Source organism: Thermobia domestica, chromosome 11, assembly GCF_964235325.1.
Source record: "Thermobia domestica chromosome 11, izTheDome1.hap1.1, whole genome shotgun sequence".
In the NCBI taxonomy this organism is placed as follows: Eukaryota; Metazoa; Arthropoda; class Insecta; order Zygentoma; family Lepismatidae; genus Thermobia; species Thermobia domestica.
The window spans coordinates 40,810,021-40,825,926 of record NC_137464.1 but is presented as its reverse complement, the minus strand read 5'-3'; the positions used below and the strand labels follow the sequence as shown (position 1 = coordinate 40,825,926).

At 34.7% G+C, this 15,906-nt stretch overlaps 1 protein-coding gene across 2 annotated transcripts in view; it reads right to left on the bottom strand.

Annotated features, from left to right (window-relative positions):
* Positions 1-15,906, bottom strand: part of LOC145664063 (kin of IRRE-like protein 3) — a 522,782-nt gene that overhangs the window by 135,036 nt on the left and 371,840 nt on the right. For both annotated transcript variants that reach the window (XM_081730403.1, XM_081730404.1), the window contains exon 8: positions 14,237-14,396. In XM_081730403.1, the coding sequence (XP_081586529.1) occupies positions 14,237-14,396 (160 nt within the window). The remainder of the gene's footprint in view (positions 1-14,236; positions 14,397-15,906) is intronic.

Here is a 15,906-nt window from a genome sequence, read left to right as displayed (position 1 = left end):
AATTGTGGAACAAGTTACACAAACTCATTCTCCTTATCTGCAACAAGGAAGAATTGCCACAAGAGTGGAAAGAATCAATCATTGTTCCAATTCACAAGAAAGGCGATAAAACTGACTGTAATAATTATCGAGGTATTTCTCTTCTGTCAACATCCTATAGAATTCTTTCAAATATTCTATTAGCAAGACTGACCCATACGCAGATGAAATTATTAGAGAATATCAGTGCGGATTTAGACGAAATCGATCAGATATCGACCAAATATTTACAATTCGTCAAATACTCGAAAAAAGTGGGAGTACAATACCCCGGTACATCAACTATTTATTTGATTTGATTTGATTTTAGAAAGGCGTATGACTTGGCTAGGAGAGAAACATTATACAACGTTCTTACAGAACTTGGAATACCGAGAAAGCTAATTAGATTAATTAAGATATGTTTAAATGAAGCCCAAAGTAAAGTCCGGGTAGGAAAGTTTTTGTTCACGAGCTTTCACGTCGAAAATGGCCTGAAACAAGGAGATGCGTTGTCGCCAATATTATTCAACATTATCCTGGAATACGCTATAAGGAAAATCAAAGATAGCAACCTGGACCTAGAGCTGAACGGTATTCACCGGGTTATGGCATATGCTGATGATGTAAATTTAATAGGGGTTGATAGGAGAACAATAGAAAGAAATGGAGAGATCTTATTAAACGCTTGCAGGAACATGGATTTAAAAGTAAATGCAGAGAAAACTAAATACATGGAAGTGCCTCAGGACCGTAATACGGCAAATTATGGATGCGTTAAAATATAAAATAATACTTTAGATAAAGTGGATAGTTTCAAATATCTACGATCAATATTAACAGAGGAAAATCATATTTACGGAGAAATTAAATGTCGACTAAAAGCAGGGAATTCGTGTTACTATTCGGTTCAAAATCTCTTGTCGTCGCGAATTCCGTCGAGGAATTTGAAGCTTAAAATATACAAAATGATAATCATGCCTGTTGTTCTGTATGGTTACGAAACATGGTCACTTACTCTGAGGGAAGAACATAGACTGAAAGTATTTGAGAACAGAATCCTGAGAAGAATATTCGGACCCAAGAGGAACGGGAATGGGGAACGGTGGAAACTTCATAATGAGGAACTACATAAGTTATATGGCTTACCAAAACATTGTTAGGGTCGTCAAGTCTAGGAGGCTTAGGGGGGCGGGTCATGTAGCTAGAATGGAAGAAAGTAGAAACGCTTTCAAAATCTTGACTGGAAGACCAATCGGAAAACGACCATTAGGAAGACCTACGCGCAGATGGGAGGACAATATTAAGATGGATCTCGCAGAGATAGGAATACAAAGTAGAAACTGGATGCAGTTAGCTAAGGATAGAAGTCAGTGGGGAGCTTGTGTGAACGCTGCATTGAACCTCCGGGTTCCAGGTAGAGATGCAAAAAAGCCGGCTTTTTTGAATCGATGGTTTTTTTCACATAAAAAGCCGGCTTTTTTGAAAAAAAAACCGAGAATTTTGGAAATTTTGGCTTTTTTCATTTTCATGATTTTTCTATCCAAAGAGCTTTCTTATAGTATATTCTATAGTTAGATAAGATTTCCACGACCTGAATGCCATATTTAGCTCTGTAATTCACCATCAAGATGGATGGAGCACATATTTTACGAATTAAAGCTAACATGAAGAATGTAGTATTTGAGGGCAATTTTACAGGTTATTTAACTTTATTTTAACTTTTGAGTTATCGAAATTTTTTTTCCTTCTCTAGATCATTTTAGTTTGTCATCCGTGTTTCATTTCTAAGAGCTTAGTACTCCAGCTTCTAGCACGAAAGTTAAACTTACGTTTTTCTATATATCCGTCAAAGCATACGTTTTTCAATATGTCCGTCAAACCGTATTTGCACATTTCTGTTATACTGTAGTTGTGCAATGATTTAGCAATAATTTTCCAGATACAACCCTGAATACCAATTTATACAAATAATCAATAGCGGATTTAGAAAAGTACTTTGGGAGGGGTTTCTCTAATTGTTTCGTTTTCTAAAAAGTCCTAATTTTATTTGGGAGGTGCTTGAAGTTTATGAGTACAGGCATAACTAATATTTCGTTTCGTTTATATGTTTAGCAATAATCTTCCGGATACAACCTTGAAGATCATTTTATACTGAGAATCAGTGGCGAATTTAAAAAAGTGTTTTGGGAGGGGTTTTTTTACTACTAATGTTTAGTTTTTCTAAACATTCGTAATTTTTATTTGACGGGAGCTTAAAGTTTATTAGTAAAGGCATAACTAATAGATATTTCGTTCGTTTTAGACATTCCACAACTTTGGAGAACAGGCTTCAGTCCGAAAGACCGATCCTCTAACCTTCGCAAAACCGTCACTGCTGGTAATTAGTAATAATAACGATTTAAAAACAATAAGAAAGGAAGTCGGCCAACTCCTACACTCCTAGTCGGCCAGTACACGCACTATTTCTACATTCTCAGATGGAATGAAGGAAGGCTTTGTCAGAATGGTCGAATGCTGGGTTGAATCCCGGACTTCCCGATAGAAGCGCAAAAGCCAACCACTCAGTCACGTTTGTTGTGCAGTTGTATTTAGCTTAACTTAAATATATTCCGTAGTTTTTTTTTTTTTTGTTTTTTGTTCCGTAATGATATGTTGAATCCCTCTTGTTAAAAATTCAGAAAACTTGAGGACTGGGTAAACCGTGATGGTGGTCAAGGGCGCCCATGTTATGGTTTCCAAGGAGGGGAAGTATAAGCGACGTTTCAAAAATAGTTTCAAATTTTGCTGTAACTAATGTAAAAATCCTATTGGATTTTCAATATTCTGAAGTACATTTTCCTCTAGGGGGGGCAAGCGCCCCCTTAACCCCCCTGATGGGCGCCCTTGATGGTGGTTATAAAAAACTTGACTGTAGAATTTCAAGAATATACAGAACCATGTGCAGCCTTTAATTGTATCATACAAATCTAAGTATTTCTCTTATGTTTTACTTTAATTTTATTTTGTTTCAAAAAGAGGGTATGGACTATTTTGAAGTAAAAATACTACATACAATTTTGCTATAGTTATTTGTGTATTTTTTGAAAGAAGTTTTTACTCTTAGGGTTGGCTCGTTTACACCAGCTGTTTTTTTTAAATAACTGGTTTAAACTATAATAAAAAAAATTAAAAGAACAAAAATGCGAATCGTGTGAACTTCATAGTGACGTTTCACATGTCAAACCATCTGCATTAGTCTTATTTCCTTTTCACCTTTTAATCAAGGTGTCCCATGTTCAATTGTCGGTCGAACCACAACCCTTCTTTCATGTGTAAACCAAGTACTCTTTCGGATGTCACTTTAAGCGAAAGTCTTCTCCTTGATAACCTTGGTATTACGTAAGGATGTTAAGCCTAAACATACAAAACGGAACCAAATTATATATTTCTGCATGCCTGTTGTTTTATAAAGAAGCGAAGGTTGCTTAAATATATTGATTAAAATTGGTAAAATTTATCGATTGCCTACTTAGCTTCCAACATTAGCTTGGATTGGACTTTCAATGATACCTACATACTAAATTTGTAATTTAATACCTCAGTTTTAGAAAAATAAACACACTGCTGAACAAGACTGCACTTATTTAATATAAAAACAAATTTACACGTGACGTTTCGATCTTCTATCCAAGATCCTCATCAGACGTACACTCACGTCTGATGAGGATCTTGGATAGAAGATCGAAACGTCACGTGTAAATTTGTTTTTATATTAAATAAGTGCAGTCTTGTTCAGCAGTGTGTTTATTTTTCTGATTTTATTCGCAAGACGTTGACTATGATTGTGTGTCACTCAGTTTTAGCGTACTGATTATAATACGTTGACCTTTAAATTTTACATGCAAATTAAATTTTACAGGATTTTCCCGTTATTGTTTTACATTTAAAAGAATGACGGGATTTTCCCGATGGCTAGGGTGGGAGTTTCTCAATTTAAGAAATTTAATGACCGGACTTCTTTAAGCTTATGGGACCTCTTCCAGCATAACCCCGTTGTTGAATAATAACACCAAGGCGAAACAAACTTATTTCTGTGAATATGTAATACAAATACATAAAGCAAAATATCTAAATCAAAAAACCTGGTTTAAACCCCAAAAAAGCCTGGTTTAAACTGCCCCCCCAAAACGGGTTTTTGGCATTTTCAGAAACAACGATGGTTCTTGCCAACTCTGCTTACTTTTGTATATAGGAGGTTAAAATATGTTTATTATACACATTGGTTAATCCTTTGGAATTCATAATGTAAAAATGTTGAAGTAAAATTGTTTAAAATATCTTTTCGAAATTCATGGTTTACTTTCGAGGTTTTATATTCTTATCGGCATCAACCACTAATTAAATGACTTTCTGTGTTATAGAGAAGCGAAACAAAGTCTGCTTTATCGATTTAAAGCAGAATTTTGAAAAAAGCCCAAAATTTCCCAAGCAAAAAAGCAAAGCAGAAAAAACCGAGTTTTTTTTCCAAAAAAGCGGTTTTTTTCCGAGCCCTTGCATCTCTAGTTCCAGGAGTCATATATATATATATATATATATATATATATATATATATATATATATATATATATACAGGGTGTCCAATATACAATGCAACCCGGAGTTTTTGATAGTGGAACTTTTGAACCTGAAGCGATACACGAATAATGGTAATACCAAAATGAAGCCTTGTTCATGAATATATTTTTAAATTTGCAAGCAACGATTGAAGTACACTAGAAATCACACAGTGTTGTGGGATATAACCGAAGCTGTAAATCAATTTTTTTTGCAAAATATGTAAATTGACTCATAACTCATACGTATAAATGTTCTGTCGTTAATTTTCAGTTTGTTTAGTAGGAGTAGCCTGGAAACAATAGAGCAGGAAAAATAATTTTTCATTTCCATCGATAACTGATCGGATGAGGTCTCTGTAAGGGGGAACAAAGGAAATCGTAGTTTCCATAAATTAACACTCTGAATTGGCAACTATGCTGATGTTTCAGTGCATCAAAAGGCGTTTTAAGGATCTGTCTACATTATGCTATTCCTGAAAACAATGAAAAACAAACTTTGAAATTATCATGATAAAACGTTTACTTACATGCATCCGGCAACACTGCTACTATAAGAAATGAGTTACCAGCTCTACAGTAATGCTGGGAGTATCCCCTGTTTTGATTCAAAAACTGGTTCACACGTTTCACCAGGTTGGCAGCAACTTTACGAAGATTAGAAGTGTTAATATTCTCAATGGCACTGCAAATGTTCGTTTCCAGGTCTTGAATAGTTCGAGAATTGCTCTTGTATACCTCTTTTCTAAATAGCCCCATAGAAATGAATAGCAGTGTTGTCGGGTGCATGTAAGTAAAAGTTTTATCATAATAATTTCAAAGCTTCTTTTTCATTGTTTTCAGGAATTGCATAATGTAGACAGATCCTTAACACACCTTTTGATGCACTGAAACATCAGCAGAGTTGCAAATTCCGAGTGTTAATTTATGAAAACTACGATTTCCTTAGTTTCCCCTTACAGAAACCTCATCCGATTAGTTATCGTTGGAAATGATTTTTTTTCTGCTCCATAGTTTCCAAGCTATTCCTACTAAACAAACTAAAAATTAACGTCAGAACATCCATACGTATGAGTTATGAGTCAATTTACATGTTTTCAAAAAAAATGATTTACAGCTTCGGTTACATCTGGCAACACTGTGTGGTTCCTAATGTACTTCAATCGTTGCTTCCTACTTTAAAAATATACGCATGAACAAGGCTTCATTTTGGTATAACCATTATTCGTGTATTACTTCAGGTTCAAAAGTTCTACTATCCCAAACTCCGGGTTGCATTGTATATTGGACACCCTGTATATATATATATATTGTACAGGGTGTTAATTAACTTCATTTGATAAGTTTACGAGGATATTCTTATACCGACCAAAAGAGGCGGTTCATATTGCTACTCCGAAAACCACAATTTTGATTTACCTAGTAAGTTCTGAAACTGTCAATTTGACGCTCTGGATTTTCGATTAGGTTTAAATAATAAAATGTATTTAAAAACGTATGACACAACGGTAGAGCGTTCACCTCTGGTGCTTGGTGTCCCTGGCTCGATCCCAGCTCACGACGTGTGGACTTTGTGGTGGACAAATACCGTGCTCGTGGGTTTTTCTCGGGATTCTCCCGTTTCCTCCCACTTTCTTTATTCCACTATTTCATTCATTTCTTATTATCACCATCTCCTTTAGCCTAACCGGCATAATCGTGGAACGTAAAAATAAAACTATTGTTAACTTTAATAAAAAGTGGTTTGGAAACGGCCAGTTCTAGGCGCTTGGAAAGAACAAACACACGTGACATAGTACGAATCTTACCTAAAATTTAATATAGACAAGCAAAACGGGTAATTTTTATACGCAGTTCAGTGAATATATGAAATGTGCTTTCATCAACAGTGCTGCCGGAAATATATTTTTCAGTAAGTGTAATATTTTTTTTCTATTTTAAATTACATTTTTGAGTACAGTAAAACATAGTGAGAAGAAAACAATATGTTATCTAATTACAGGAACATGCTCACGCGTATAATGAACGTAGTACTTTCGCAAACAGTTCACGTCCACTAATTGTTATTGATTCCTTGCAACGCGTGCATTACTTGTGATAGTTTTGATTAATTTTGCTGAACACTTGTCACACACAGTGTTTTTTATAAACACTATATTTATGCCGGTTTTGTTTCTTCGCCAGACAACATAGTGAGACAATGAATCTGAAACACATGGCATGATCAAAAAGCAATAGAACCCAACCCATGATATTTAAACCCAGGGTGGAGCCAGGACAATTTTAGATCTGCTTATCTTCTGCTAAGATACTATATACCTCATCCACTACCGGAATCAACGACTCGTGTTATCTGCCCGTCCGAGAGAGGTATGAACATTTTACTCAACAGGATACCCCTTTGTACAGTCATCTTTACTAGAAAGCAGCGACTCTGATTTCTGTATAACTTTGGGAGGTGTTTTTTCTAGTAATGATAAAAGCATATATATCCATATCCTGGTGTGCTCAATGAAATTTTGGAGGTATAGACCCAGGCCTGTATCCACGGGGGAGCTAGGGAGAGCCGGGCCCCTCTAAAGTTTTACTGGCCCCCTAAAATTTTCACTTTAGGCTTGCAAATAAACTATGATATGGTGATGAAGTATAGTATGATTGGATCGGGTCCCCCCTAACTTCTACCTCGCCCCCCCTAAATTTTTGGGCTGGCTACGAGCCTGTACAACGCTACGAGCCGATATTCTCCACATCGGGAATCAAATCCTGGATCCAGACTCGGAAATTAAATATTCAGCACCACCTCGTTTCATTTTTAAGTAGGAGCATTTGAAATTAGATTCACCAAGTACGACTCAATTTTAAAAATATGTTCATTTAGTTACTCGTTCAATTCAATTCAGACTTAAGATTGAACAATAGGTGTTACACCTTAATTAAAAAACTCCTTTGATGCGGTGACTTTCCCTTTTAGTTATCAGTAGAAATACGCACACATGTACTGAAATATGTAGACAAATAGAGTTATTTGAAACAAAAAGTTTCACTTCTTCTGAGAGCAAAACGAAGCTGATTATTAACTCGTAATAATTTAATAACGAATGTGACATGCAAAGATTTGGCGCCATCTCCTCTTCTATTGTTAAATACGAACGTTGCAATTAGTTTCAGAAGACTGAGAGTAGCTACTAGTTATAACTGCAAAGTTTTCCAGCAAATTCAAAGTGAATTACGAATATATTTTACCATTTGCAAACAACTAAAACTTAACCGATTCTATACAAGCAACACTTTCGACTTAACGGTATTGAATATGCAGAAAGTGGGTTATCAAATAATACTAGCAAATAGAAAACAGTGAAAGTTACCAGATTAATAACGAATGTGAATTTAACAGGACCACTTCTGAAAATTATAAATATTTGCATACCATACATTTGTACTGCGTTAGTACCGGTGTGTACCGTAAAACAATTTCGTTTGTACCGGTCTCAAAATCGAAAAAAAATCGAAAAATAAAATGGTCCTGCTAAGTTCACGTGAACATAGCAGGACCACTGATAAATTAATACAAATTTGAAGATTTTTCTGTACTAATCATTTGTACTGCGTTTGTACCGGATTGTACCGTAAACATTTTCGTTTGTACCAATCTCAAATTCGAAAAACATCGAAAAATAAAGTGGTCCTGCTGAACTTAGTAGGACCAAGATACAAATTTCTACAAATCTGAAACTTTTTCGTTACGGATCATTTGTACTGCGCTTGTACCGGATTGTACCGTAAAAGGTTTCGTTTATTAAAGGTCTCAAATTCGAAGAAATCGGAAAATAAAGTGGTCCTAATAGGTTCACATGAACGTAGCAGGAACACTGATAAATTTCTACAAATTTTAAGACTTTTCTGTACGAATCGTTTGTACCGGATTGTACTGTAAAAATGTTTAATTATACCGGTCACAAATTCGAAAAAATCGAAAAATAAAGTGGTCTTGCTATGTTCACGTGAAAGCAGTGGGTACTTATCAAGTCCTCGCAGAAGTTCGTAGAAGTCTAGGAAAAGAAGGAATATACGTATATCTTAAGCGATATAGTGAAAAAGTTGTCGGAGCAGAATACACCGGATGAATGGAAAAAAATATACTACTGCAGGACTAAATTATAAAAGTAAATAGAAAGTACAAGACCGAAACTTACAGCAAAAATGTAATTATTTCCTTACACCATGAGCATCTCTGAAACAATATCTAAAGGATGGACAGAAGAGACGGCGTTTAGAGAGGAACGGTTTGCTACATGCCAGGAAGAGGAGCAATTTACGTGATCATTGCATTGAGACAGTTGATAAAATGATATCGGAAAACGCAAGCGGAATTGCACTTCATTTAATAGGCTTGAAGAAAAGTGTCCGAAAGGGTGCGCAGACATGAACTACACCAATGTAAAAGAGAGAAGGAGGTTTCTCAAAAGTAGATCTATATACAGCTGGTAAGGGACATGTAAGAGGGAGCAGATATCCCAGGTAAAGAGTAGTAGTATATAACAGAAGATTTCCTTGTAGAAGTTGGTATTTATCAGAATCAGCTCAAGCTAATATTTGTTCAATTTGGTAATGAGTGTGTTTGCAAGAGAAGTAAACGATAAAGCCCCATGCACTATATTGTTTGCGAGTGATGTCGTTATATGCGTAACATCCAAATAAGAAGTAGAAGAAAAACATGTAGAATGTAGAAGGGTGTCGGAAAAAAAGAGTTGAGTTGAGTTGATTTTGAGTTTTACGTCCCGTTCAGCAGCGAGGCTATATGAGACGTGGACCTACTGATTCACGCGGAATCCGAACGACATGAGCTCCCACCGGGAATCGATCCCGGGTCTCCCACGCCAAAGGCGCGTACGCTAACCGCTTACCCACGAAGGAATTCGGTTGGAAAAGAGAGACATGAAGAGAAGTAAAAGAAATACAGAAAATATGATACTCAATAAAGAGGACTGGAGCTTCGTATGGCTACAAAGAGAGAGGCTACTATCTACCGCGACCTCGAAATGTAACTATCTTGGATCGTACCTCGACAGGGATGGTGGGTTGTAGACAGGAATCCAACACAGAATACAGTGTCGTTAGCTAAGCTAGAAAAGAATGAGTGGGGAGCTGTGTGACGAAAAAGTACGTTGCAGGATAAAAGGCTGTATATATAAAACGGTATTAAGACTAACAATGACGTTCAGTAGTAAAACCTGGACAATCAGAACTGCGCAGGAAAAAAATATAGAAGTGACGTAGATGACAATGTTGAAATGGATGTGTGGTGTGACGAGAAAAATATAATAAGGTATAATTATAAAAGAGGCACTGTTAAGGTAGGACCCTTGAGTTAATAGTTTCAATAATGGAGGCTGATATGGCTACTACATGTAGAACGAACAAATGACGACTCTGTGGAAAACAGAATTGGAAAGCTGAAGATAATGGAGAATAGATGATCTCCAGGATAAATTACAGTAGAGGAAAAGAATTTGAAGACTGGAACACCGACTGCATATAAACATGAGAGGACACGGAGACAAGGAGTATTGTAATTGCATTATTTGATCTCAGAAATTTTGGAATTTTGTGAAGATCACAAGCTAGAGTGAAAAAAAAAGTGGAGCTTAGAGCGCACTATGGGATAGGACATAGAACAAATAAATTAACAATATTTATTTCACCTCGAGAGAAGTCAAGTTTAGACTAAGATTGTTCTATACTTCCAATGTTAAATTGCAATGAAACACTGCACCGAACCAGAAATGAAACAATCAGCTATTATTTAAAATATTCAGAACAATCGTTGACATACAAACTAACGTATTCATATATAAACTTGATATACGCTATTATACTATCCCTTGATCTAGTAGCTAACGCGCGCGACTTTCCAACACAATGTTTACATTTTATGTTTTACTTCATTATTTCACACAATAGTTATGGAGAGCAAAGCCTATAGTTAACGTTAGTTTCGTATATGGTAGGCGCGCAGATCATCTTTGCCTCAATCCGATACAACTCCGATGCTTCCACATTGAACACATTTCAGTAGTTAATGTTCCACCTAAAGCTAGAGACATACCTCTCTAGCAACATCAATCAACGTATATTCTTGTGGTTATTTTTGTCACAGACTCATTGAAATTTTACTCAGATTCTGTGACAACACGCTTATAATTGATTTATTGTTAACTTTATTACAAAACATACTGTGTTCATTTCTTTAATTTAAGAAAAGTGGAAAATCCAATAAGAAATATTGTGAAATATATCTCTCCACTCATGAAGTACGTAAATAGCCATTAACAGAGACATAAATCAAACGAGGCTACATTTCAATGACATGTTTACATAATATATATTCATCAATGTATTAATTCCACATGTGTATGTAGGAGAAATTCAGGATTCTATAATGAGTTGTCTGTACTATTTGAATCAATACAGATGATGGATATTTACTTACGACAAAGTGTGAATATTTGTACAAGTATCTATCACTTAAATGAGTCTAAAACTGAAATAGAATGTACGCAATATTGAACTAAGTTTGCTTACTCTAATTTCTAAAAAACTATACCATATTGTGTTGTAGTTAATATTGAGACATTTATTTAAGAGATATGAAAAATCGTCTGAGTCTTTTTTAAAAAAATGGTAATCAAAAACTTATTCTCAATTATAAACTACCCGCTTCTAGATTTTCCTACAAAATTTACTTATAACATATTAGATGAGTTTTAATCAAATATTGATTACTCTAATGAATTATAAACAAAATCGTTACGTTCTGTTTGTAGAAATTTGCATATTCAAGTTCATCCTTCAGTAAACTACCCACAATTTTGGAGATCGTCTACCAGATATCGTCTAATAAAAAATTCTCTAAAGAGCATGCATTTTCGTGTGCGTGTGTTGTTTCTGATTTTTAACCCGGAACGCTTCCTTTTAAGACTGAATAGAGAAAATCTTTGAGTTTTAAGTCCCACGGTTATGCCGGCTAGGTTAAAGGAGACGGTGATAATGAGAAATGAATGAAATGGTTGAATGAAGAAAGTAGGGGAAACAAGAGAACCCTGAGAAAACCCGTTGTTTGTCCACCACAAAGTTCACTTGGCGCGAGCTGGGATCAACACACTAGAGGTGAACGCTCTATCACTGAGCCACTGCGGCCTCCTTTAGCCTAAGAGTATAATCATGGAACGTTGCATTACTAGATATTAATTCATTAATTTATTTCGAACCGCATTAGCCTACTGAGAAATGAACTTCTACGAAAGACAAAGACACTAATAAAAATCGGTGAATTTAAAAAGAACATTTCACAGAATGCCTTACTTTCAGAAACCGGTAAACAAAACCACTTATCAGAAATGCCATTGTTTATACAAAAATATTTGTATGGGATATCCATAGAGTAATGTTAAATCTTTTAATCCCCGAAATTATATATATGTTTACTACTAGTGGCAATGACATCACGCATTCTTAAAGCTTTTGCTTGCAAGAATGGCAATAGCGATGTTCACACAAGTATACTACGAAATATATTGATTTAAATCACCTTTGTATGTCTTACATACTGTTTTATGGTATACAACATCTGTCATGTAAATAAGTCTTATTACCTCCGTCTCTAAATAAAATTGTCAAAGGCTACTTTGATATTAAGGTAACTTCGATAAATAAGGCTATGTATTCAACATATTGCTGTGGTATTCAGGTGGTTTTATTTCAAAAACTTGTAAACTTTACGTGGGCAAGAAAGAAAACCTTTTGCTATATTCAATGAGGAAATAGAAGCATTACGTGCATAAGAACAACAACAATGTGCCAGAAATTTGAGTGAATGCGGGAAGATATAAAACTATTGGGGGAATTCAATTTAAACCAATGAATGTATGCACGAATATAATAATTTTAACAGTTTTGCATTTTTGTTTTATGTGGCATTACATATTCGTTAGATGCCTTTCTGGGGTAGAAGTTTCTGGGAGTGCTGTCAGTTTCTTGTAGTGTAGTTTCATCTGCATTGTAAATTAGATTTGCGTTGTTGTAAGTTCTAAGTATCAAGTGTATTCTATAGCAAATACAATCAGACTCTAGTAAAGCCATTCACTGTTGCTACCAGGGACGTAGGCAGGAATTTATTTTGGGGGTCCAAATTTAATATAATGACAGTAAAATTACACCTAAAATTATACTAAATCTACAGAAAAGTCGGAAGGTCTGGTTCCAGATCCTACCCTCTGCGTACGTCCCTGATTGCTATGTGGAATCACACGAGTTCTCTATACTTTAATTTTCCTTCTTTCTAAAGACCAGGTAACTTATCATAAATACATAAAACTTGTGTTTTTCTAGGTCTATCACCACTAAATGAATATGCTAAGGCATCCTCTTGGCTTACTCTGTATCCGGTCTCATAAACATCTTTTCTGGCTATAACAAATCTAACATTATATAAATGAATTATTCTATTTCTAGTTTCCAGGACTATACCTAACTGCAATCAAGTTTATAAATGGTTTTAGGTGCTTTATCCAATCTCTAAAAGTCCGACGGATGATATTAAACGTACATGCAAAACAGGTATTTTTCATACCTTGCTGGATGACCGTCGGAGTTAGTCGTAAATCACTTTTAGACCATCTGGTCGAATAATTTCATAGTTTCTTGTCATCTAGAAAAGGCCAATATGAGACGTCGCACATCTTACAGCCAGTGCGGCACAAAAGAATACATTATCGACATTAGTATCATTTTATAAAGCATTTAAATGGAGTGACATTTGTTATCGACGTTATTGGCGCGTTATTTCCTGAATCAACAAATATATGCTTCGACTAGACTTTCTAAAGCTAACAGAGTAGCTTTTCTTTATGGTCTACTTTTCCATAACTATCACTCTATTGACATATACCGTTAACAATATTTAGAATTTAATGTTTCATAACAGGAAGCTTATTTTTTTCCTGCGATGAAAATTTGTACGCTTTTTCCACTGATACCCGGCTACTCCGTCTATACTCTCTAATTCCCTCTCCCCCAAAATGATGCCTGACTTGCCACTTTTCTTGTATACACAGACAGAAAATTCCATTCCATACAGCCCAAACATGAGTGATCGATTTAAGAAACTTGTGTTCATGCTAGCAGGGTGCAAAGTTTTAAATTGCATTATTATTATTATTATTATTATTATTATTATTATTATTATTATTATTATTATTATTATTATTATTATTATTATTATTATTATTATTATTATTATTTCCACTGGCGTTATTTCGTAATTCAATAACGAAACCAACAAACCAACAGTGTATTGATGAATATATGGATGAATATATAGATAGTAAGTACACAGTGCAACACTATATCAAACATGTTGGGGCAAATCTGTGCCAAATGTATTATTTACTAATTTTCCTTACTGCAAAAAAGCTAGTAGGAAATATCAAAGAGCACAGGTGTATTCGTTTCAACTACATTGGCAAAATTTATATTCAATTATTATTAACCACTATATAATTAGCAGCGAAATTAAACTTAAAAGAATTATATTAGAAAAGAAGTATTAAAAGAAATGTACTTACATTTGACACGTAACCGCACTTGGTTGCTTGGCTCTTCACCTTGCGTATTGGCACCTAAACACGTGTAAATTCCTGCATTATGCCTTGTTACTCCTTGTAATACTAAACTCTGAGTGCTCATTATGACACCCAATGACATATTTTGTACCAACACATGGCCCTGCAAAACATACAAAATGTAATGATTTATTATTTATTATTTACATTTACGAAGCCAAGATATACATATAGTATAAATACAATTAAATGCTATGTTCAGTGCACAAGGGAATCAAGTCCACTTTGGGTCAATTGGGACGTATATTATCTTAGAGATCTCTATCTGATAATCCTTTCAGAGCTTAAGAGATTCACCTCGAAATACATGAATATAAGTACCATACAGTATTTAAGAGTATTACAAACTGTACGTTTCATTTCCCATAACTTTCGTAATTTGAACGTGATTCTTTTGTGCTCTGAACTCCCTAAATATAACTTAGTGTGTTACCACATGATTTTTTTAAAAATTTTATCTATCCCAGGAGAACGTTTGTATAATTTACTTTCATGAAACAGTTTTCTTTAGCCTCACAACGCAAAACACGTTACCATCGTTCATGAAACAACTACCTAGGTATGAGATGAGACACCTGAAATGCTAGTTAACCTCGAGTTCCTATTGAAAATTTTAATAACTGGCAAGTAGGCAACCTGCAGTAGTAGAGTGTGTTGTTGGTTGCATAATATTTCAGGTGATGTAAGATTCTGCCGAGAAATCGTTTTAACTTGCAAGTTATCTGGGCTCAAGCATTAAGGGTCTTCACTACAGCGAAATTAAACTACCGCTAATTTTAGAGTTTTACTGTAATATCTTCAAAACAAACAAAAATATTCGAAAAGTAGAAACGTAGTGAACTAGACAATACGATTTTGTATGTCATACCGTTATCACAACTTATCTATTTGATTTCGTTTTGAAACTGTAGATAGATTTAGCATTTTTTGCGGGTTCTGTAAATAGCGGCATACCAAAAGCAAATAGGTGAATTGTGGTAAAGATATCACATGCAAAGTCGTATTTTCTAGTTCACTACGTTTCTGCTTTTCGAATATTTTTATTTGTTTTGAAGATATTACAGAAAACTCTAAAATTAGCGGTAGTTTAATTTCGCTATAGTGAAGACTCTTAAGACAGGCTCATTTCATTTCATTTCGGTCCCTCTTCAGATTCCTTCTTCAAAGTTTTAGACCTTTAAGCTAAATTGCTTGTGTCATGTAATTAAAGATGTAATTAATAATGATATTGATTAAATCCTGAGAATCTAAGATAATTTTGAATTGTTATTTTAATCTAAGAATTAATATATGAGTTCATTTGTCAAATTGAATAAATTTGAATTGTTCTTCTTGCTTAGATCCAGCATTTGGTTTCTCTGTTTTTGTTGTCGATAATGACTATTCGGGCAACCAACTTTATGTTTTATGTGTCTGCAAATTACACGTATGCTTTATTCTCTTAAATTAAGCTTTATTATCCTTTTTTCCTAGATTTTGCCCTTATTATCATGTTTCCACAATAATACATTTTATTTCACTCTCTTCTATTACATACGACCATTAAGAAAACCTAGGTGCAGATGGGAGGAAAATATTAAGATGGACTCCGCAGAAATAGAAATACAAAGTAG